The sequence below is a fragment of the Bombus affinis genome, chromosome 13 (genome assembly GCF_024516045.1).
Source record: "Bombus affinis isolate iyBomAffi1 chromosome 13, iyBomAffi1.2, whole genome shotgun sequence".
In the NCBI taxonomy this organism is placed as follows: domain Eukaryota; kingdom Metazoa; phylum Arthropoda; class Insecta; order Hymenoptera; family Apidae; genus Bombus; species Bombus affinis.
In genome coordinates, this window is record NC_066356.1 from 9,861,546 (window position 1) to 9,887,778 (window position 26,233).

General features: G+C 37.9%; 1 protein-coding gene across 1 annotated transcript in view; it reads right to left on the minus strand.

The window, feature by feature from the left end:
• The window catches only part of LOC126923727 (zinc finger protein 628-like), a 76,155-nt gene extending 53,359 nt beyond the window's left edge, over nucleotides 1-22,796 (minus strand). Inside the window, exons 1-3 of the mRNA XM_050737441.1 lie at nucleotides 22,420-22,796; nucleotides 21,453-21,520; nucleotides 21,259-21,376 (exon numbers count right to left, since the gene is read on the minus strand). Of these exons, the coding sequence (XP_050593398.1) occupies nucleotides 21,259-21,280 (22 nt within the window). The 5' untranslated portion in view covers nucleotides 21,281-21,376; nucleotides 21,453-21,520; nucleotides 22,420-22,796. The remainder of the gene's footprint in view (nucleotides 1-21,258; nucleotides 21,377-21,452; nucleotides 21,521-22,419) is intronic.
• Between the last annotated feature and the right edge of the window lie 3,437 nt (nucleotides 22,797-26,233).

Sequence of the window (26,233 nt, forward strand, 5' to 3'; positions counted from 1 at the left end):
GTTCGTGCATAATTCGATAAACTAATATAAAACAAAAAACATTGTGCGTCTATTATTTCCTTATAAAACGAAAGAAACTTTTCGGACGACCTGATACATTGCCATTTATGAACTGCTAATTCTGTTAGTATCGTAGTACCTAACTCGACAGGATGTCTTTCTCATGAAAGAAATTTTAGTTATGGAAAGATTTCCAAGAGCCAGAGAGTTACTTTAAAGTCGTCTTAATTTTCCATTTTCTATGTTTTCTATTTTATCGTTTTTACATCGTTCTCCTTTCATCCTATACAACCGCAGTCTTCGAAGCTTTAAAATTCAATCGGAAAGTACGTACCAAAGATATATAGTTTCACCAACAACTTTCAATCTGTCGCGATTTTTATTCCTGCCGCGGTACTAAATTTATCAATTCGACAAGTCAATCTACAATCTACAGAAGTAGAGATCATCGTGCAGAAGCAAGACGAACGTAACGCAATATATTTCGCGAGATTAAGCGTATCCAGCGTATCGCTTCGTCGCATCAAAACATTTTCAAATGTTACGTTAAAAGAAATCTCGCTTTAAGGCCACAATCTTTTTTCAAGAGTGGCAATTATACATATACAAAATTGCCAGGCCATTTAAAATTTACCTTTATCTGACATCTTGAAAGAAAGTATTTACTTGGAACGTGATCGAATGAAAGGACTTGAATCACGTTACCCGTTAAACGTAGCCATCGCTCTTACTCAAGATCCATCTTTGACTTTACGTTTCTCGTTTCGGACGAATATCATTCAAATCTGTCAGGAAGACAGCCAAGCAATTAATTCACTGTCTGGATCGACAACAACGCGGTCCGCAGACAACGCGACAGATGAGTTTGTTGTGCGCCGGCGCAGTCGATCAAGGAGAATTTGCGCGGGAATTCGAAAGGTTCAGAGCGGTGCGGGTTTATCGCGATTGCGTCAATCATTGTGGCAGCGGTCGGTGCGGTGAAATCAATGTAGATGCCGATAGCCGGTTAATTGGAAGTGAAATCACTTAAGTAGACGTCCGTAAAACGGTGTTCCGCGTTTTCAAGTATAATCGCGCGAAATGGCAAATGATAGCTGGCGTGGTTTGTCGTACATTGACGATGCTCGTTTGCGACGCGTCGTTCAATTTCCATAATTTTCGATCGCGCTACTTTGTATCGCTCTTTGGCCAAATGTGTAATTATTTCGACGTACGCAATCTTTCTTACTTGCCCGGTCAAACAAGCGAAAATAAGAAAAGAAAATGGTAGGGGAACTTGATCAAAACCGCGCATTATGCTTATCGCCGTAATTAATTAAAAATAAAAAAAGAAGAAGCTGCAGCCATTTGGCAGTTACTATACCAAAGTCGATAGAAATTTATCGCGAGACGCATACGTTGCAGTAAATTACCAAGCTTCGTGAGCTTTCAAGTATCTCGATATTATCTTCGCCGGTTTTCTAGAAACAAATCTTTCGCTTGGTAAGAAGGTGGTGTAAATAACAGTAAATGGTAATGTAACTTTAACAAAATATCCGTAATCTCGTCACTTTTCTCTACTCTTTTTACTTATATTGTTGATCTATGCAACTTTCGAACAGCTTAAATCTGTGCCCTAAATAGGTGTCTTGAACAAATTTTCTAATGAGAAATACAACGTTACGTACTTATATATTATGTAACTATATACGTGTATATGTAATACAGACATATTTACAGATACAGTATGACGAATGTAACATACTTATTGTTTGATAAATTCTGTCGTTTCGATCATCACAACGTTTACTTTCGATTCGTTTCGTTTGGTTCGTGTATTCGTATTCATCGTCCCTTTCATTTTTATCAAAGCAAAGTCTCGAACCAGCCAATATTTCCCAGCACTTCCTAATAAGTACATCGCAGCTGCATGAAGAGCCCCATGCCACATGCTACACGCAAAAATCCTCTTCATAATGCTGGAACCCAATCATCTCCCCATCGCTCGTACATAACCAATCAAATTTAACGACCAATACAAAATCTTGATCAAACTCTGGCGAATCAAATCACACGCAACAAAATGATAAAACACAAAGAAGACACGAAATGAAGGACGAACGATTGAAGCGAAGGGTTCACACGTTGCAATTGTCGGCTGCAGCGACTGGTTGGTCGCAAGAGGTCGAAAGTAATCAACGACCGAAGGCTTTCCCCGGAAGATACGTTGCCGATAAGAAGAAGCCGCGGAAAGAAAACAACGGCGAAGGAAAAAACCGATCGGATCGTGTATGGCCAGTAAGACGAAGACGAAAACAGATTACGTATAAGCAACTGTGCGCATGTGCTTTTAAGTTGCACCTGACCATTCAGCTTCTTTTCCAGGCACGAGAGCAGATATCCGTGCCGTTTCGATCGAGGGTTCGTTAATGAGACGCTACCACTCGCTGTCTCGATCTCTAATGAGAGGTTTTCCTTTGCCGTTTCAGGGCCAACAGATTGGGATCTGTTCGATGTGCGCACACAGCGACCTAGATGCATATGTCTCCGTGACAGTCAGAGCCAATCGTGCTCGTGTGTTATATGCCATACGTATGCTTCAAGGAAAGAACCTTGCCGTTCTTTAATGTCATTTTTATCGATATTATTATCATATATACGATACGTCTGTTCGTATGTATTAGGACACTTACAGAACATCAGATAAATTTGAAATTGCAATTGATCGCTGGGGTTTCTTGGACTCTTTAGCGTTATTACCTTGTTTCGAATCGTTGATTGTAAAGAATCCATATATTATTCTCAACCATCTTTCAGACTAACCCAATACGCTACATAAATAATAATGTGTTACATATAACGTACAATGTACCATTCATGTATAATATTGGGTTGGCAACCAAGTGGTTGTGGTTTTTGTCATTAGGTGATATTGACAAAATCCGCAATCTTAGCTGCCAACCCAATATATCCTCTATATCATAATAATTGGTACGTGATCTTGAAACGTTGATGGAAAGTTCTTGTTCGATCGGAAGATCTGCCGAAGCGTTGCCTCCTCACCGGTTCGTAATTAAACACGTTAAAATTTTAGTTTCTTGAAATTAAGACCTCGAACGGCAATATATTATTTCACATCTTTTACTTATTTTCAAACCTGTAATAATCTCGTGTTAATTGTTCCTACTCGTACGTAGTCGGTGCTTAGCCAAGTCGAGCTATACTTGGCGAATTTTCAAACTCGTTCTTCTCGAAAACGAAGCGTCGTATGAACAAATTTTCTCGTATTCTTCCCGCTTGTTTTTTCATGTAAAATCACCCTATCGTCGGTTGTAACACAGCTACCGAAACATTCTGTACGTATCTGTCTAATGCATGCATATACAGACACGTACCTATCTAATTGAAGAGAAAGCTCATTGTCATCTGACAAATTGAGGATCGTTTCACTCGTACGTTAGTAGTAGTGAAACACACAGTAGCAAGTCCATGTCTGTAATTTTGCACGACTTCATTCACGAAAACGAGCAAGGGACTTTTACGACTTCATTCATAGCCTGCGGATCCCTTGAACCGATCCAACGACCGATGGAAGAAGCACGAGCCGTTTTCTTACACCCTTCGTTTAACCCTGAAGCGCCTCCTATTTTTACACCCAGACGATTGTATACCCTTGAACGTTCAATTGTAAACGGATAACGAGTGTGTAATTTCACTCTTTGAATTGCATCGAAACCCTTTACCACTGTTCTTTCTGCCTTTAATTATCTAAAAAGCAAATGCCAAGAGAAGCATGATCGATTTCGATCGATAGTCGTTTCTTTGGAATTCAGTTATTGATAATGAACTTTCACAACTAGCACTTAAGCAGTTTTGAACGATCAATGCAAGTTCACTATTTTGATACTTCTCCTTCCTCTAAATCTTTTCCTATCCCAATCATCGCATTTTTATTCTGTCGGTGATATAAGTTGAAATAGTTCAACTAATTTCCTTGAATTACACGTAATATTGCCTTATATTTTATACGTATATCAACTCACGAATTATAACTTTGAAAGATTTTCTTCGGACTAATACTAACATCTAATGCTAATTAATACGTTATATCAATATTTAGTATGTTAATATCCAATATACCAAGAAATTGTAATTTCTCAATTTATTAGTCAACTCTTCTTCAAAACAGAAAGAAATTACGAAAGAGAGAAAATGTAATAGAAACGACACGTTGGATATTCATCTAATTCGAAACACGTGGCACACGGTGGAGGGCTTCTTCGAATCGAGACGCGTCCAGAGGCGAACAGAGCACAGGTTCTTAATAAAGGAATGCGGAGAGGCCAGCATTTACGAAAAGATCAGCTGTTCCTCGGGATGCTTCCTGAACGAGCGGCCAGAACCGACCCGCCCCTTTAAATCTCTGTGCAGGACCGTAAAGGATCAGATGGCTGCAAGATACGTAGGTTCCAGACTCGCTCGGACGTTCATCAAAACTTAAGCACGTTTAAGCTTCACCGTTATAAAATTCCCGAACACGTTTTTCCTTCTTCCTGTCTTTTTTCTTTTTGTTACCAGATTCTTGCCAGTAATTCGTCCACTTTTTTTACGAACGACCGTGTTTTCTCGTATCAAACGGGTTTCGTTTTAATCATTTTCTCCCCTGATTTTATAGGTCGAAGAAACTTTGTATATGTATAGCCACAGTAGCGACGAGTTTCATCGAATTAGTTTCATGAAATCCCGAGTTAGATTATATTTTAGTCGAATCGACAGATTCAACGTGTGACTATGGAATATCGATGAACGAGTTAAAAATTTAGGAATGATCTATATATATGTTGCTTATACTTTCTATATACTTTCTTACATTATAAAAATATTTTGATAATTTGTTCGAATTGTAAAAAATCAAGTAAAATGAATGAATTGTACGGGAGCTATATGCATATTGTGTAAATGAAATATTTGTTATTTATTTGTAAACTCTTATATGAATTTTACGATAATCGAAACGACGTTATGCCAAAGATGAATTGTTGTGTGTGTGTGTTTCACTAATTTCTGCTTATCGGCTACAGAACGAGACCGATTTACATAGATTCCTCATTCACACTCTCACTCGACCGCAATATACACTAGCTTACGTACCATTACATCAGTATATTCCTCGTTATTTGTTTTCATTGTATGTTACAGCTGCTTAATCGAGGCAGAAATGTGGACATGTGAATTTGTTTACTTATTACTTTGTACAATGGTCTATTACGATTCCTATCAACCCCTATCATCGATTTCGTGTTTATTTAAGGATTTCGGTTGATATTATACAAGTTTTTATTTCCTGCTCAATGGACGTCTTTATTAGCTCCCGCATGTCTGCTCATGTAATAGAGAAATATGTGCTATGAAGAGGACGCAGCTGGTTTTCAATTATCCATTTTTCTTTGTTATTCTTCAAGTTCTCGGCAAACGTCATTAGATTGGAACAAACGATCGCTTGGTTTACGTGTGATTGTGAAAATTTCCAATGGAACACGTATTGTGAACGATATTTATATTTTGAAGATATTTACTCCTCAACACAGATCGATTCTTTATCACACTGCAAGCCAAAAGTACCAAGAAACTTATCCGTTACGTTTATTGGAAAATTCCAAGAAAATTTACCCTCTCAAGATATGTTTAATGCAAGTAAAGTAAAAGATCACACGCGTGTATAATAAAATCACTGAAAAATAGAAGCAGCGAAAATCCTCAATACTATAGCCAACAGTGTACTCCTCAGAATACGTAAGATGCCTGAAATATTTTTCGCTAAACAGTGGCAGCGTGTTGGGCGAATAAAAATAATAATCGCCAACTACAAAGCCAACCTGGAAATCTCATGATACCAGCAATATCTATCGTAACAACAGACCTATCAAGTGCTCGCACCGAACACCGGTCCCAACAAAACCACCAAAGTTACTCGAACTACCCAAAGCTAGCGTGACGAGACGAAAGAAAGTTCACTGTGAAGGAAAACGTCGGATCACGATGGTCGGAAGAGCGTTTCGGAAGGTTGGATCGGTTAGTCAAAGCCACGCGTATCGCAAGAAGGGGAACGCGAAGAGGCGGTTATGAAGTGGCTGAAGAAAGAGGAAAAATGAGGGGGGACGACTGGTCCGGTAATTGAATGTGCCAAGGTGTATGATTTCGTCGATTTATCCCCGAGGCGCGAGCGAGCCGCGGCTAATTTAAACTAAATGCTTGGCCGGTAAACGCGGCGGTGGCCTGATAAGTTCTCTTGATTTAAGCGGTTCGAAACCATGGCCAGAACCAGCGGCCCTCTGTACTTTCGCGTCGTTAAGCCAACTAATTAAACGGCTGGCCACCGTCGGCGGGTATCTCTCTTTTTCACGATTCATCCCCAAACGCGTCACGCAGACAGAGATATACCGCTGAAGCGACAGTGTGTAGAGGAAAAACGAGGGAGATGCGTAGCCGGAGCGTATACTTAGCCACGGTTATTCTATACCTAATTATCGTCTTACGCGGCCGATTATCGACGATTATTAAGGATCACGGTCGATCTTCGCCGACAATCGTTCGCCTCGGGACGTATAAATCTGCGGGAACGGCCGGGTGCAAGCTTGTTATCAAAATCTATTACGCTTTCCGTAATTCCGGCGGCGCCCCATCGTTAGTTTTAATTGTGACCGGTTCAGGGATCGAGATCACGCGGGACACCATGATAAGTACAGTGGAGAAGATCGCTCGCTTTTGGTTTTCTAATTTTATTTAAAAAAAAAGGGGGGGGGATGCGCTTGGCAGGCTAGGACAAGAAGATGGAACGAGTCATTAACGTAAGTATTGATTATGCGTGTGATGAGAAACCTATAGATGTATGATGCAAATATTAATATCGATATTGTATGATAATAGTAACCTCTGCATGCCATGCCCCTTTTATTCCTTTTAGCGCTTTCAAATTGTAATATACACAGGTAACTCTCTCGCAATGCGACACTCGAGTGCTGACCATTTCATGTCCTTCTATTATATTATATTCATCTTTCTATTATATTTTGGGCAAACTTATTCTAACTACCTGCACACCGTTTTCTTTTCCATCAGGTATTTTTATCTTCGTATATCATTTTCTGTGTACTCTATGTCTCTTTCTTGTGCCTTACAGCATACAAAGAATTCGATTACTCTGCGCCAAGTTTAACGTTGAATTTCAAGATTGAGGCTCAGAGGACTCAAGTAACCCCTACGTCACTGTTATTGCACAAAATTTCAAAAACCACTTAACGACGATTTCCTACATCTTCGTACATATCAATGAGTACTTTGTCAAGTACAAACGATCTATCGCAAAATCTCTTCTAAACTATACGTTATCCGAAAAAGTGTTTCGAATAAAATTTTGTCCTATTTTTGTTCCCTACTCTATGTAGCTTAGAATTTAAATAAAAACGACATCGGACTTGAAACGGACACGACACGAAACGGACTTGAGGAACGCGTCCCACGCGACAGTTACGTAACGGCGTAAGAATACGGTGTAATATAGTTGTCTCTCAGGGCACGGTTTCGTAACTCGCAGTGTGGCACGTGGCCCGGCCAAAGGAAACTGCAGCGGGCCTCGCGTGTCGCACTTGCATCCGCGTGTCTCGCCTTGCCTTCTTCGCAACATTAATAACCAAGCCATTTGCATCAGAAACACCGACCGTATGCGCGGACAATGACAATTTGTCGTGCGATATGAAATCGAGTCGCGTACGCACGATATCTTCTTTCGCATTGCCTCGAGGAATGGCTTCGATAGGAACAAGAGCCATTTGCCGGCAAACGACGCGAACCTTTTTTGTTTTAGAAAACGGGGCATTGTTTGGTTGCTTGCTTGATTACACGGTTTCTTCTGTCGTTACATGTGTCCTTCTATGACGCAGAATTTAATCCTACGTTTTATGATTCTTCTAGCAGCTGTCTGAATAGATCTATATATATATTCTTCGTTTACATCGTTGTTTTGATAGACGAGTGATACATATGTTTAGAAAAGTGTTTGAACATTTAAAACAGACAATTCTTATTATGCGTATTGCGTACAATTGCATTTTCCTTATTTTCTAATATATCTCAGACTTATCGCGTCTATTAGATTTGCCTATAACATCTTCATAATGGTTCAAAAGAACCAGTTTTCTGTCAATTACATTTCCAATCGATTCTTTACTTCTTACTCTCGTTATTATTCGAATCAACTCCTCAAAGTAGAACTACAAGTGTGTGTAAATTAATAATAAAGGAAACTACGATATTAACGGACGATTTATCTTAAACAAGCGAGGCTTACGTAAGCCGTGTGCTAATTTTTTGTCCAGCCGAGTATATCCTGGCTGCAGTCGTGAAGGATCACCGGCTGTTGAAGAGCAAGAGTGGTAAAAGAGGATTATGGATCCCCCGCTCTTGCAGCCTGCTAATACCATAAAGAAAGAGTAATTCGACCAGATCATCTTGAGAATATGTTGCAACGTATTTCAAACAGCTTTCTTTCGTTTGTCTTCTTAATCGGCTCTTTTTCCTTCTTTCTGTCTTCACGATAGGATTAATGAATTTCCTACAAATGTCATACGAATTTCGAGAAGAAGAAGCAAAAATAGCCAATCGACTGATAACTGAACAATTTAAAAAAATCTTTGTCGCTTCCTACTAAATGACTTTCGAATATAGAATTTGCTATTCGATTAATTAATATGTAAATCGAAGACTCATTAATCAACAAATTAAGCTCTTTTGTAAGTTATTTCAACTAGCAAATATTACAAGCTCATCAAAATGTTAAAAATTATAATTTCCTAATCTCTTATAAACAAATATGAAAAATATCTTTCCTCTGCTAGAAACAAATATGTATGTTTATATAATATGTATGTATATCGAGGCTGTTATTAGCCGAAAGACTATCGTTACGCTACCGTAAAAAAGAGAACGCAAAAATGATTCGAACCACATAAACCAAGATCGCGAGGAGTGTAAAAAAGATACACAGCTATCGAGATCGAGTCGAGATTGCCGGGGCAAACCGCAGAAAACGTAGCAAATGTGACATTGTCCTCTCAGTGAACGGAATATTCTGCGAAAACGTGCACCAACCCTGTGCACCAACAGATGTTTCCCGTATGGTGTCGGTGCGTCAAAGGAATTCGCTGGTTCCTGCACGTTCGCATTTCTTCGGTTGGAACGTGTTTTCGTTGCTCCTCGAGAATTTGCTCCCAATTTTTGCCATCTCGTATCATTTTTCTTCTCGTATATTCATGTTACTTTTCTGATTTTTACGACTATCCGGTGCTTGAAAGAGAATCTCTACCTTTGCTCATTAAGACTTAAGTCGTAAAATAACGAGAAACTGGCGTACAACGCTATTGAGAAACGAAATCATAGAGCTAATCGTTTAGATAGACTTTAATTAATTTCCTCGGCCACCTGTCACTTGACTGATTTTATAGTTATCTTTCACGGACAAAAAGGATGAAATCTGTAATGGTTATGCTACCTCTGCTAGTTGAAAGTACGTAATAAAATATAGCTTGGACATATTTGCAGTGGCGTGTTCGTAGTTTACGATTTAGAAAGTAATTTGTGAAACGGAGGAATAATCCGCGACCTCTACTTTCGCTAATTCAGTAGAATGAACTCGTTACACGTACAAACGGGAGTACATTCCTTGGTATGTATTACAGCGAAGAGTTCAAAGAAGAGCCAACTTGGAATACTATTACCTTTTTTTTTTTTTTATTTATTTATTTATTTATTAAAATTCACAATTTGTCGAATTTGGACATTTGGTGGAATTTTTTAACGGTTAAATTAGCATGTTGGTGGCTACCCCCAGCGGGGTACCATCCTCGTGTTTGTTAGGTTATGTCCTTTATAAGGTCTGCTGGGTGCTTCCTTCTTAGACTTCTGTCCATATTTATGGTTTTGTATGTTTCCGTAGTTAACCAGTTTGTGTGTGTTGCTATTCTTGACTTGTATTTCTCGGAGTATCTGCTAATTTCTTCCTTGACCGTTAGCATTCCCAGGTCCCTTCGTATATCTTCGTTTATGACGTACCAAGGTCCGTTTACTATTGTTCTGAGGATTTTAGCCTGTATTACCTCTATTCTGTTTATATGGCTCATTGTTGCCGTCCCCCATAGAGGTATTCCGTACGCCCAGATTGGTTTTATGATCGTTTTATATATTTTTAATTTATTTTCTGTGCTTAATTTGGATTTTCGGCTTGTTAGCCAATGCATTTGTCTCATTGTTTTCTGTATTTTTTCTACTATTGATTTGATGTATAGTTTCCAGCTGAGTTTTTGATTTAAGTGAAGTCCTAGGTATTTGACATGCTTTGTTTGCGTTATATGCGTGCCGTTCAATAGGATGTTTGTTGGTATCTTTTTCCGTAGCATGAATGTAATATGGTTGCATTTATTGGGGTTTGCTTTTATTTGTTTATCTTGTAGCCAATTTTCTATTTTTACGATATGTTCTTGTAGTATTTTGACTACCGTTTCTGGGTTAGTATGCCTGACTAGTATAGCTGTGTTGTCCGCGAATGTCAATACTGTGCTGTTGGTAGTTGATGGTATGTTCGCCGTGTCTAATGTGTATAGTATTGGGCCTAGGACGCTTCCTTGTGGTACCCCGGCCTTGATGTCTTTAACTTGAGAATGTGTGTCCTTGATTTTTATTACGAAGGTTCTGCTGCTTAGGTAGGATTTTATTAAGTAGTGTATTTGCTCCGGAAATTGTTTCCTAATTGTTTGTAGTAGACTTTCATGGTTAATTTTATCGAATGCTTTCTCTATGTCTATAAAGAGGGCTGTGCAGTATTCCTTGTTTTCTAGTGCTACTATTATTTCGTTTATAAGCCTGTGCATTTGCTCTATCGTGGAGTGTTTGTTTCTGAAACCAAATTGGTGATCCGGTATTAGCTTTTTTGTTTCTATTATTGGTTTTATGCGGTCGTATATTATCTTTTCCAGTATTTTGGAAAATACTGGAAGCAGTGATATTGGTCTGTAAGATGCAGTTTGGTGCAAGTCTTTGCCTGGTTTATGTAACATTTTGATCTGTGCTAATTTCCATGGTTTGGGGAAGTATTGAATTCTTAGAATTGCATTGAATATTATTGTCATTAGTCTTATTGCTTTTGGCGGAAGGTTTTTCAAGATTTTACCATTGATTAGGTCGATTCCTGGCGCTTTGTTGTTTTTTGTTTTATCAATTATGTTTCTAATTTCTTGTGCCGATGTTTTAGGTATGGTGTATTCCTTGTCGGCTGTGGTAGTAGTGGTTTGTGGATCCTCGTCCGTATGACTTTTGAGGTTGCTGTTGTTGATAATGTGTGGTGTGAATGTGTTGCAGAGGTGGTTGGAGAATTCTTCGGCTTGTTCTTCGTTGCTTCTTGCCCATGTGTTATCTGCTTTTCTGATTGCCGGGACGGGTATTATTGGCTTCCTTATTTTTTTCGTGGCTTTCCATAGTGAATAGTTGGTGTTCTCGTGTGTGGAGAGTGTCCCTATGAACTTTGCGAATTCGTTATCGTTGTGCTCCTTTATTTTGTTTTTTATTTCCTTTGCAAGTTTGTTTAAGTGTTTTTTGTTTTCTCGGGTTCTGTATTTTTGCCATTTTGCTTTTGCTTTTCTTTTTTCTTTGATTTTGTCGAGTATTTCTTGCGGGATTGTTATTGTTTGTCTGCTGGTTGGTTCGGGTGTAGTGGTTGTCCTTGCTGCTTCTTGAATAGTTGCTGTCGATGTTGCTACTGCCTGTTCTATGTGTTCAGGAGTTTCTTACGGGATGTTGCAGTTTATTTTGCTTTCTATTATTTCTTTGAAAGTTTGCCATTTGGTGGTTTTATTGCATAGTGTTTCTGGTTTGCTATAGTGTATTGGTTTGTTTCTGTGTTCAATTATTATGGGTGTACTATTACCTTGAGAAAATTCTATCAAACTCTATCAGAATAAAGATCACTATCGTCGTATCTGTATATATTTGAAGAGTAATTCGAAATTGTCAACCAACAATGTACCACCAATGTATATATTAGCAGTATATATTTGTATATATCTGTATATATTTGAAGAGTGATTCGAAATTGTCAACCAACAATGTACCACCAGTATATGAAACAAGCATACCATTTACATAACCAAGCTATGTAAAAATGAAACTGCAAAAATATATTTGCACCTCGTCGCATTTACTTATTTATCTCATACCTACTATCTCAACATATTCAATTACATATTCGCTTTCTTCTCGTTATTTCACTCTATCACGAAGATAAGCACGCACCTTAATCTCGAATAAGATATCCGATCAAAGATGTAAATACCAAATTACAACAGTATTTTCCGATCGAGGCTCGTTTCATAAATTACTCGTTACGCCGTGCAACGTCGCAGGACTAATAGTAGGCGGTACCGGTGTACATTTTAAAATAGGGGAAAAGTAAGATGGAAAAACGTGAAAAGGGAGCCGCACGGGGGACGCTAGATAAAGCGACAGAGATAAGGGTGAGGGGCAAAGCGGAGATAAAACGGAAATCGGGTAACGCTCTCTGTTCAACACCTGGAAGTGACTGCTGGTAAGGATCGGCCTGAAGGTTGAATTACGAGGTAGCGAAGGAGTAGGGGGCACCTGTGCGGCAGGTGACCGCTATCCTGCGAAGCATAGCGGAGCTTGAATATTCACGCACGGACCGCGTTCTTCTTCTTTGGTTGTTGGCTCGTGTGCGATCGCTATCGCCTACGCCTACCAAGCGTTCGCCTCGTTTCTAATTACCGCGCAGCCATACGCGTTCCATCCATCCGCGATGCGTATTAAACACGCCGTGTTTACTCGCTATTATACAGACTGGCGCGCCGCGCCTGCTTAAATCGACGCTCGTGTAAAATTTGCATACATCGGCGCAGTAACCTTCGCTCTTTTTCTTCTGAATTTCCTCTTCTTTCCTTTTCATTCATCCTCGCTCTTGTCCTTTTATTTTTCTATGATTTCTGAGCATCTGCCTTACACACCGCTGAAAACAATTAAAGGATCGTATATATGAAAAGGCATTTATCAAATATCTATTGAACGTACGAGGGAAACAATAAGATACCTTCTTCCTTTTTCTGTCCAATCTATCTCTCCTCTTCTCTCTTCTATCGATTCCATTCACTCTTCCATCTTCCTTTTCCTTCCTTTCTCTACGATTCCTTCTCGAGGAAAGCAATTAGAAGATCAAACAAAAGAAAGCTCTCGAATATCTATGGAAATATGAACCAAGAGAACGACAAGGTTACTATTGTGGATACTGTTTCCCCTGTTAATAACACCATAAGATGAATATCATTTGCAACGACGAAAGCGTATCTTTTGCTCTACACCAATTTCATTCCATACTCTTCTCATTCTCTTTTTCTGCGGTTTCTGTGGGTTTGTCTTCCTCTGAGGTCGATAATAGTACTAATGATAGTCCGGATATATGGTATGGTATTATTCGTGATTAAGTACAGGTATAATTATGTGTTCAACAATTTGTGATTGAACTGGTAGAAAAATTTTAACTGCTTCTGCGTTTCGAATCAGTGCTGATTATTCCTTGAAATATTTAGTGCTTCTGGGAATCCTTCGTTTCGTTTTCAACGTACAGATATATTGTACGAAACGAATCATTTAACTCGCATGTTCAAGCAACTTCTACGTTATACCAATCAAGAATAATGCTGTTTTTCAAAGACCAATTACCTTGATCGTTAACATATTTACATTCGACGTTTTACATCGAGCCTTGTTATGAAAAATACAAAGTTGCGTTCCATTTAAAGAGAGAGAACAAAGTTGTTCTTCGATATTTGTACATAGCGTTAACGGGCTTTTAAAGCAACTCGAACAAACTCGTTACTCAAGCTACAAACTAAAAAAAACCGATAAGAAACGAAGCGTTTGGTTCACGTATATCACATTCGACAAATTGGCCCATGAATCTGTTCGAAAACGCGCTGGACGATCACGATCGTTTACACTGATTTACAATACAGCGGGCGCGTCGATTTGTTCGCCAGCTTCGCAGAAAAACTTCATCTCGCCGGAAATTAACGGAGATCACGGCGCTGGTTAGAGGCAATCTGCGAACCGCGTCAGTTCTCGATGAAAAAAACGGTCCTTTCAATTACCGGCAGACTTATAGCCACTTAAACTCTTCCAACCTCATAATTGCTATCGTAAAATCTCTGCTACCCTGTGCGCCATGCTCGCGCGTTATTCGCGAAACTGACTTCTTCGTTTCAGCCAAATCGGTCGAGCCTGCTTCGCGATATACTAAACAGCTGTTAGAAACGTAATTTCTTCTCCGCGTATCTTGCTTTCTTATGCAACTGTTTCTTCCGTACATATGTTTCTTGGTGTGTGCGATTGGTAACAGTAGAATGTCCCATTAAATTTTTCCGATTACGTCTGCAATGTGTTTTGCACGTGAGATGAACAGAGATAAAAATGTAAAGCTGTATCGAAGTTTGGCGTCCGTTTTGCTTATATAATTTAGGTAACTGTTTAAAAATAACTAAACATTTATATATATGTCGGAGATGAAAGGTCATCGGAGCCTTTCTTTTGGAATGGCTGGGAAGGTCCGCAATACTTTAGTCCAGACTTTTTATTATAGCTCTACTTAAATAATAAAACTTAGTACTTGTTTATGATTTAATTCGAGTACGTCTGCCCGAGATTTACGACAATAGACTTGCACTCGAAGTGACACATCTGATGGTTAAACGCAGCCACGGTCACGGGATGGGTGTTTTTAACTAACAGAGGTATGACGTAGTCGTATAGCTCTCCTTAAAAATATAGTTGACCAAAGGGTACAAGGACGTACATAGAAAGGTACAGGAGGAGTTCCACTTGGACTGTGGACAAGTAAGTTCAGTTACGCTTGCACTGTGGGCAAGTAAGTTCAGTTCCACTTGGACTGTGGGCAAGTAAGTTCAGTTCCACTTGGACTGTGGGCAAGTAAGTTCAGTTACACTTGGACTTTGGATAAGTCAGCGCATTTGCTATCCTGTTGACCGTGTATTCGTTATTGAACCTAAGATTATTGTCATTAGCATCTCGGGTATCTAATTGACACGGTTAATTGTCAAATTCTGTAATAATCATATTTGTAGCATCAACTATCACCTATATGGTATAGCAACAATGGCTAATCCAAATGAAGATTCGTTAAATACCCCTAACACCAATGATAACTCGACATATATATGTGCGTGTATGTGAATATATATACCGAGAAGAAAGTAGATGTGTAATATAATATGGTGCTTACTGTAATTTGTTTTAAGACTAATTTTTAAATTCCTATAATTTTGGTAGCACGTATCTTCGATTTTTCAAACTTGCAAATTTTCGTTTTTTAAATTCTCGGATCTTCGAATTTTGTATTTCTTGAACTTTGGAATTTTGACTTTTCAAACTTTCGATATTTCGAACTTCGGAATTTGACGAAATTCATTCCACTCGATTCAATTCACTTCGAAATTCGGAATTATTTGACATTTAACACCCACCGAATGATAACGACCATATCTATCGTATGATTATCATATTGACTACAATTCTACAATTGTTACTACGAAAGGCTGCAACTGCAGGTGCAAAACATTTAACAAATAAGGATAACATTAGGATAACATTACATCTGAATGCTCAAAGATTCAAATAATAGAAATGGAAATAATGAAGATTCTCCGATGCACGTGTTTCTATAACAATTGCATATCAGCACCTGTTTTGACGTACCCTGTTTACTCGAAATTTCCATATCACTACGTTTTGAATATCACTGACAATAACTCTGTAAAATAACGTTATTGTAGAATTATGAATAGCAACAAATACGTAACGTCATTACATAGTAACATTGTAGCAGACGTAACGCTTTCGATTACTTCTTGGAAACTAAGGAATTGTTTATTATCTTATCGTAGTCTTAAGAATTAATTTTTATCGCTCTGTTTATCTGTTACGTCGTTCAAACTTTAAAAAAAGTTCAAACGTTTTATATAAGTTTTGGAAAACCTGCTTAAAATAATCGAGAATGATTCTGTAAAATTTCTGAATTTCAAAAATACCTGGCCAACTAACTTCACAAATTATTCAGCCAGCGCTATCCACGATTCGCTCAAAAATTCTTCCAAGACCTCATGAGAATCCTTCGAAGGATCAAACACATTTTGAGCTTGAGAAGTGAAGAACGCAAACACAATACATTTTAAAACCTCCTTAAAATAATCGAGAATGATTCTATACAATTTCTGAATTTCAAAAATACCTGGCCAACTAACTTCACAAATTATTCAGCCAGCGCTATTCACGATTCGCTCAAAAATTCTTCCAAGACCTCATGAGAATCCTTCGAAGGATCAAACACATTTTGAGCTTGAGAAGTGAAGAACGCAAACACAATACATTTTAAAACCTCCTTAAAATAATCGAGAATGATTCTATACAATTTCTGAATTTCAAAAATACCTGGCCAACTAACTTCACAAATTATTCAGCCAGCGCTATTCACGATTCGCTCAAAAATTCTTCCAAGACCTCATGAGAATCCTTCGAAGGATCAAACACATTTTGAGCTTGAGAAGTGAAGAACGCAAACACAATACATTTTAAAACCTCCTTAAAATAATCGAGAATGATTCTATACAATTTCTGAATTTCAAAAATACCTGGCCAACTAACTTCACAAATTATTCAGCCAGCGCTATTCACGATTCGCTCAAAAATTCTTCCAAGACCTCATGAGAATCCTTCGAAGGATCAAACACATTTTGAGCTTGAGAAGTGAAGAACGCAAACACAATACATTTTAAAACCTCCTTAAAATAATCGAGAATGATTCTATACAATTTCTGAATTTCAAAAATACCTGGCCAACTAACTTCACAAATTATTCAGCCAGCGCTATTCACGATTCGCTCAAAAATTCTTCCAAGACCTCATGAGAATCCTTCGAAGGATCAAACACATTTTGAGCTTAAGAAGTGAAGAACGCAAACACAATACATTTTAAAACCTCCTTAAAATAATCGAGAATGATTCTATACAATTTCTGAATTTCAAAAATACCTGGCCAACTAACTTCACAAATTATTCAGCCAGCGCTATTCACGATTCGCTCAAAAATTCTTCCAACACCTCATGAGAATCCTTCGAAGGATCAAACACATTTTGAGCTTGAGAAGTGAAGAACGCAAACACAATACATTTTAAAACCTCCTTAAAATAATCGAGAATGATTCTATACAATTTCTGAATTTCAAAAATACCTGGCCAACTAACTTCACAAATTATTCAGCCAGCGCTATTCACGATTCGCTCAAAAATTCTTCCAAGACCTCATGAGAATCCTTCGAAGGATCAAACACATTTTGAGCTTGAGAAGTGAAGAACGCAAACACAATACATTTTAAAACCTCCTTAAAATAATCGAGAATGATTCTATACAATTTCTGAATTTCAAAAATACCTGGCCAACTAACTTCACAAATTATTCAGCCAGCGCTATCCACGATTCGCTCAAAAATTCTTCCAAGACCTCATGAGAATCCTTCGAAGGATCAAACACATTTTGAGCTTGAGAAGTGAAGAACGCAAACACAATACATTTTAAAACCTCCTTAAAATAATCGAGAATGATTCTATACAATTTCTGAATTTCAAAAATACCTGGCCAACTAACTTCACAAATTATTCAGCCAGCGCTATCCACGATTCGCTCAAAAATTCTTCCAAGACCTCATGAGAATCCTTCGAAGGATCAAACATATTTTGAGCTTGAGAAGTGAAGAACGCAAGTGCAATATATTTGAATAATTCCATAAAAAAAAAGAGAGAAAGAAGAGAACAGAATCTCCCGAGATGCAAGACTAAGCGTTCAATGTGCGTATTAATCGCACTCATTTCCGCAAAATCAGGGTGTCTGACGTTTAAACGGTGGCTATTATCGTTTCCTAGTCCGCGGATGGTAACGGATGTCGATAAACAGTACGTTTTCTCGCAGGAATCAGATTTTCAGCCGTCCTTCCTCAAACGCGTCACGTAAAACCAAGAGCACAAAATGCGCTAAAACGACAGTCGTAAGCGGACGTCGATTTTGTCGGATGTTACAACTGCACAAATTTTAATTGTATCCGTCGAAACTAGACTGTGAATTTTAACTGTAATTTTATTTTGAAATATAAAGGCGCGAAAGATACGTAAAATAGCCAAAGTAAAATATAATTTTTGCCGGGTGAAACGAATCTCTATTTAGATTCTGTTTTATCTGCATTCATAAACATGTAAATCTGTATAAAAATCTGTAGTCTATTGCTAACTTTCTCACATCGGTAAACGAACAAACTGATTCTAATGCACAAATCAGGATTTTCATTGAAACCCTGTTAAAAATACAAAAGAAGAAACAAAATTGAAGAAAGGCTGCAGTATTAAGAAGATATCTCCATATTTAAATAAGCAGTAATTTCAGGAAAGCATCAGAAGTCAACTAAGAATCAGGCCAATGGTTTAGCTTAGCTTTCAGCGAAGACAGTTTCGTATATTGAAGCTAATACTTGTACATTTAACATAGCATAACTCAAGCTTAGCTACCCGATAGATTGCGGCTTTAATCAGCGAGTATGTAACACACGAGGTGGACAAAAGTATAGAAAGGACGCAGTTTCGTTAATTAGAAGCGTGCGATTGCCAGGGCCGTTCGATTCTTGCGAATTCCGCGCCAACTCGCTGGTAATTTGCTGGCGGCACGATTGAGAAGAACGGTCGAAGAACGAGAAAGAAAGCAGGGTGAAAAGGGGCAGAGAAAGAGAAAAAGGTTCTGGCCGCAAAAAGGGCTTCTTCGTTCGTTAGGACGCTGTGATTGGCTCCGGTACGGGACAGGTGCGTATCAGCACACGATTCGCCTCGTAACGTCGCCGCTTCTGGCCGCCTCGCTTCCTCATTTTTTACGCCCGGAAATCTTTACGCCCGTGTAATCCGTCCTGAGTAACGATACGAGCTGGAAACGGCTGTGACACCGGGTCTGCTCGAAATTTGTGTATTCGATGCGCAATACCATGGCCCTGTTTCCTGCGAGGTGTCTCGTTCATCGACCTATACATGTACATAGAGTGTTTAGAAAGATTGGTATTAAATTGGCGTTGAACATTTAGAAGAAAACGTTTGGGGCGATATCGTTCTACGTATCTTCGATTGATCGAAATGTGGTTTGTTTGAGTGGTTTATAGAACGGTGTTTTATTTTATTTGGAAAGATTTGATTTGTTTGATTTCTTTCTATGATCATAACACCATTGTCGACAAATTGTGTTTAAAATAATAAGTAGGCTATGAACGTTTATAAATCCATAGGAAATAAAAGAGATATACGAATGTCTACAATGTACATAATACACAAAAGTACTATGTATGAAAATCATATAAAAATATACGTATAGGTAGGAGATTTAGATTACAATACTCGATATAACTATTTGATTTTTTACCGACTTCAAATATCATTATCTCTGAGAAAACAAACATTGAGGTTCTCTCGACTATCGAGTTATCTCTGTAAAAGTTATTTTATAAATATTTACAAAACGACATTTGCGTAGAAGATCGTTTAGAATGCAAATATTAAAATTCTCTGTATTGCTTCCATTAATACTACACACTTTTGATCGTACGTTTTCCGACACCCAGTATATCGAGAATAGACACGTGGGAACTCAGTCGGCAGACGAACTCGAGTTCGTCGTCCCCGAATCACCAATCTCGGCCGACCTTCGTTGTCGAGCGAGCAATTAATCGATTTCGAGAAAGGCACAAGAAGGAGAGAAGATTCGATTCCGATAAGAATCGGCCAGTAGTCGCGTAAATAGTGGTGGAACGTTAATTTTGCAAAGGGGCTACCCTCCGGCTGGGCCAAAACAATGCAAGTATAGTGAACACCGGAAATCAGATGCCAACAGCAACAAGAACATCAAGAACGAAACGTCTATTGCAGCTTTCGACGATTAGCACGAGATACATGGCATACTCGTTGTTTCTTCGCTTTTGTTTTATCCAATAACATGTATCTTTCAACATTATTTCATTTTGTTATAATTACCTTAATAGTTCTAAACGAGGGTGTACAGCAGTTTAGCAACTAATAAACTTGTTGCTATATGCCAAGTTTGTTCAGACCTTTCAATTTTTCTAAAAGTGTAATAAAATATTAAATCAATACTAATTCGAAATAATAGCCACGAGAATGAAGCATCTCTGTTTACCATTGAAACAACCTATTAGCTTGTTATTACGTACTTTGTTCGTGTCCCGCAATTTTACTAAAAAGGAAACAAGAAACGTAAAAAATTTGTTCTCAACTCGACAACCAAAGATTGTAGGTTCTACTTCAATTTTTAAACAGTGCAGATCATTCGTAAATGCAACCGACATACAGAAAATAATCCCGTAATTAAACCGGCATCGATAACATCAACGTTACCAACCTGACACACGTGTAATTAATATACACGAGTCGTTGGTAACTCAATCGACAAGGCTGCTGCATTTCTACCTTGTATGGCTGCACTGTGCAGTATGATGACCACGCGAGCGCACCCACGCGGCCGCTGAGGCGGGTGTCGGCGTGTGTGGTGCGCAAGTACGCAACCGGATACCGCGAGCAGAGGCCGGCACGCGCCGAAAGTCGACTCGTCGGTTTTCTCGGCTGGTTACCCGTCAATTTGCCGCTTCGATACTCTCGCTACGGGGAAAGGTGATTCGAGAATGCTCGTCGAGCGTAGCCACGCGTGTCCCGTCCAGGGACGTGTCAAATCAACGTGCGTTAAATCGTCGAAATTCGACGGTTTTCTGTCACGATAGTTTCGTTTACCGTCGTGGTTCGTTTCGACATCCATTCGCGCCCATACGAATTTAAAAAATCGATGAGCAAAACCAGAGATATGCTGCATTCTATTCGTGTCAGTTTCACCGTCGATTTTTGAAATTATATTTCCTGAAACTGATTGGACACGCGAAAACGCTTACAAATATAATGACAATAGTCAAGAAAATGTCACTGCTTATGGCTATAAAATATACCCGGCTACCATGTTCGTGAAAAATTGAACGTAATACAACCAGTCACCCAGGCCGATTCGAACCTTAGATCCTAAAATACGATTGAGTGACCGGAGGAACAGAAAAGCATGCGACTCACGATTAGATGCGAGGAACGTCATCTTCGATGTAGTTGTGATCCAGAAAATATCATCGTGAAGTTCGTCATCAAATAAAAATCATCGAACGCCGTAGAAAAAGTGAAAGCTAGAGAAAATCTGAAAGAAAGCGTTGAATATCTATTATAACTCATTTTTGGAAACAGTGTGAAGCACAACATTCAGAGATACTTACATTCTTGGTTTCTGAAACATCGCTAGATCCTCTGCGGAGAATAGGAAAGAGTGGAGATCGTGAATAACCTTTAACACGTTAGAACATTAAACATTATAATCTATTTTTAAAAACACAGGGTCGATTGTTTAAATAGTTTGAGATATTAAAAGATGAGATTCGAAGAGTACGATAATATTACGCACCGAAAGCTGAACATGTAATGGCGACTACCTCATAGAAATAATAGAAGTTATTTAAAAAAAAATCAGGAGATGACGCTGCTATAGAAATGCCCGAGAAACACAGTACGACGTAATCCAAATGCAGGCAATAAAATTTAATTTATTTGAAATAAGAAACGTTGATATACCAAAGGGCATTAGTATAATCATTTTTTAATTTCCGATTAGCATTCTCAAAAGAATATGAATTTATTTATTATCCAATTATGTTACGATTAAATGCGAAGAACGTTGTCTACGATGTTTTGACCAAGGAAGTACATGAAATTACATAATCAAATAAATTGTGTATCACGAAATAAATAACTGTATGTATATAAAATATTATTAATGATTCAATGAAAAGACAATGCAAAAATGTGACAACTTTTGTTACATTACGTAAGTGAAACATTACCAAAACTTCGCAAAAAATCAGATTGACCATTAATCATCATCAACATGGCGTCCATGTTTTGAATTAACGACTTAATCCTTCCATGTTAGTGGCGTTATTAATTGACACCATCAAATCAAATCAAATTAAATGCAAAACCAGCGAAAATTATATTTTTTTTACCAAAGCCTGTATCACAATGGAAGTAAAGAATGCAAGCTATCGATATCTCTGACAATCAAATACAGGATCGAAGAAAAAATAACGAAAGTGAAAAAGGAATATTTAATTTGGAATTTGACACAAATCAAATAAATAAATAGTTGATTGAAATGGTAATCTTAAGCGAAAGCTACTGTGCACCTACCTGTTTTTCTAAATTTCATGATTTTCAAGTGTGGCTGAATTTTGGATGCAACAAAAATCAATCTTTTCATTTCTCTCTTAACCTTCACTTACACGACTGGTTGGATTGAACACTGTGTAATTCTTATATTCACCACCCTAGATCATAGATGGCATAACAAAATCTCTGACGTTTTGTACAATCGGTATTTCAGAATAAAGCTCCATCAAATGCTGTGTCTATTCAACATCTCATCTGTGATTAGTATGTCAACGAAGAGAACAGTGATCTGTGATCTGACTTTTGCAGTTTGAAAATGTATCGTAAATTGAAATTTATCGAAGATTTGTAACACGATATAAGAGTATATAGTGTACTGTAACAAAGTAGTTAGTGTTTACCTGTGTATTCACAATTTCAAAATTGAATCATTTTCCACCAATGGGAACATTTCCATCGGTGAAGCACAGTAGTGTACATTTGTGAATATGAAGAATCTGAATCACTCGAGGTTGTGCTTCGAAGTATTTCCGTGTTTTACACTTTCGGTGAAAAGGAAGAACGAGAGAACCGGAAATCAGTTGCTGGTTCGTGATAAATTTCGAGCAGGTGAAATACACCGGAGTAAAAGGCTTCGCGCGGAACAGAACAAGTCGAAGAAAGTGGAAGAGAGAGAGTGCATGGCGGAGATAAGGAGCAAGATAAAGAGGGTAAAAACGGCACGTGAAGAGACGGATACGCAATTCGATGGCTGAAAACGGCCGATAATCATGACTCAGTCATCTCGTTTATTGCGAATAAAATAATTTATAGAACGGACGGCGCGTGTTACAACCGGGCTAATAATTTGTCACGACATAACGGGATTTCTTTGAATCACTTGCCTTTTCGCGCGTGCATGTGCAGGTGGAAACTCGAGTTTCGATAATTAACGCATCTACTTCTTTATTTTCACCACTCGTCGATACAACAGCCGGTTAATTATGTAAATGAACTTATTACGGGAGTACTAAAGGACCACCGTGTTCTTCGTGTTTTACGCAACGAATAATCAGAAATGTGTCCAGTACGCAGTTGATTTTACGTACCGCTTGAAGATGCCAGGTAAGGTTAAACCAAATATCTCGCGATTTCATAAGAGGAAATGCTTTCGAAGGTTATGTTTATGGTACTGTAGAAGTAGAGACATTTATTTAAGAATTCACTTATGAATGTGAGAATTGAGATAGAAATACTGATAATAGAAATAATTTATGAAGTAATTGAAAATAATTAAATAAATAGAATTTATATTTTATTTATATTTTATAAATAGAATTTATATTTATACTTTATATTGCATAGAGTTCTCATTATGTATTCTACAGGGTGTTAAGAAAAGGGGCGAGGTATAAAAACTATCTAATACGCAATTTGCGTTATTAGAAATTAATCTGTTAATTCATAACTTTGTGAAAAGTGTAAGACATGGCATAATTTTCCTTCGACCATAATTAGGCAAAATCTATACCAGATAAGATACAAATGATTTATGCATTTATGCGAGAAAATTTTATAATTTAAGTATGATTTAACGCCAACAATCATGCTCTGGAAATTAATAAAGATTGTAGAAACATTATATCTCGTACAAAAAAAAGTATATCGAATATGTCAGCAATAAATAACTGATATTTCACACTTAATAGGTACGCTATAGCTTAAAATAATTTACAAACGTTGCTTTCGATACGAAGCTTAATTTCACATCGAACATGCTCGGACGAATTAAACAACATTTTATACCTATAATTTCCATTCCGTTGCTAGCTAATAATTATAATCTTACAGATACTGTATGTTGCTTCAAAGGAACATTTGTCACTACTTACACTTTCACCAAAGATATTGAACGACACTAAAATATCGAATATTCACTGTAATCATCGTATTCTTATCTCGTTAAAATTGTCGTATAAATTGTTCGATCCAGATAATTGTTCCCGGATTTATCGTTGGGTTAAATACAATTTATCGGTTTTAATTGGCGCGACAGAATCAGGATGAGGTTGTAATAAAATAAATAACTTTTCCCTTTCGCCTGGAATGACCTCTTTTCCATCTTTCTGTGTCTTATTTATGCTAAACCAGCATTAATAATACTAATTAATTAAAGCTCGTGAACCTTTCAAGTTGAAATTTCGCTAGTTTTTGCTCAATTATGAATCGACAAAATTCGAGGAGAATTCATTTCCGTGATATGTAATTGGAGTGCATGTACAGGGTGTCCCATTTTAATCGACCCATACAAATATCCGCCAAATTATGCATTATTCGAAAAAGTGTTTCAAATGAGACTTATTTGTTTCGACGGGACACCTCCCGATGGTTACAAATCTTATCGCGCCTTGGGGATTTCGAGTTTACTTGTTCGTTTAAACGGAACTACCTATAAATTATAAAAAATGATAAAATTATAAATTATAAAAATGGGACACTCTGTACATGCATTTAAGGAAGAAAAGTGGGTAAATATTTACATATAGTGCAATTACAGATTTTTATCGAAAACATAATTTTTATGATCGTGCTTGAGAAACTGATAATTAATTAAAACCGATGTATCGGAGGAAAATAATTCCTTAATATAGATTACACGTAGAAAGTGGTTGAAACGAGGAGTTTGCCAAATGAATGAAATTTATGACGTCGGTGTGGTTTCTTGTTAGTAAAAGTAGTTCCTTTTAAATTTCATTAACGCTACAATGAGATAGATGTACGCGTTTATATCAAGAAACGTCTCGTAATTTCTATTTTCATTGGTTTCAAATTTGTCCAACATAATCGCGATAACCGTGTCTCGTTATAGCGTAATCAAATTTCATAAAGTTTCCTACGACGCGTATAATATATTAGGTCATCCCATAAGTTCGTGCCGACTTTTGTGTATACATTTCATGTGTCGATTTATAAACATACGGCGATAAGGGACCAACGCACTTGAAAAATGGGAAGAAGTTGTACAACGAGAGGGGGATTACATGTTTTCATGGAACTGAAAGGTATGTAAACAATCTTAACATATATAACCGCTTATATATGAACGAACTTATGGGATGACCTAATATTTAGAAATATTTTAGAAAGAAATATTAGAAAGAAATTTACATATATTTATTTGTTTACGACAAAAGTTTGTAAAATCATTAATCACTATACCTAACATCGGTGACGAATATGATGTACAAATAAGCGTTCGTACGGAACTAACGCACGCTGCAAAGCCGATTTCTCTTATGAATGACGAGCAAAGTTTCATAAAAACATAGACGTCGATCGAACGAACGAAGGAATAAACGAACGAACCAGCGAACAAGTGAACGGGCATCGTTACACGGCTGCTCGGAAAGGATCAAATGTCAGGCACGGAACCGTGGCTGGTCTTGAAGAGCCTCGGGGATGTTGCACGACAATTAATCGAACGAGGCGGCAGCTGCTCCGTCATGGCTGATTTTCGTAATTACGATTCGTCTTCCCCTTTGGTAATTCTGTGCAAAAAACGCTGGCAGGAAACCGCGTTGTTGTTTGACCGTCGCGAAATTCATCGACTCTTCTGGCGGAGGCCGCTGCGCTGTATCACGCGTTAACTTAATTTGTAGCGAACCGATCAGCCACGGCAGCAATTAGCTCGCTAAAACTTTCCGTAAGTTCGATGCCCCTCGTTTGCTCTAATTAATACGTCAACGACTTTCTTCCAATTGATTCTGACTTCTATGGAGAAAACGACATGCCGTATTCCTTCACGTTTTTCTTTCATCTTATTGCCTCCAAAACTGTCCGGCAATCATCTTTTTCT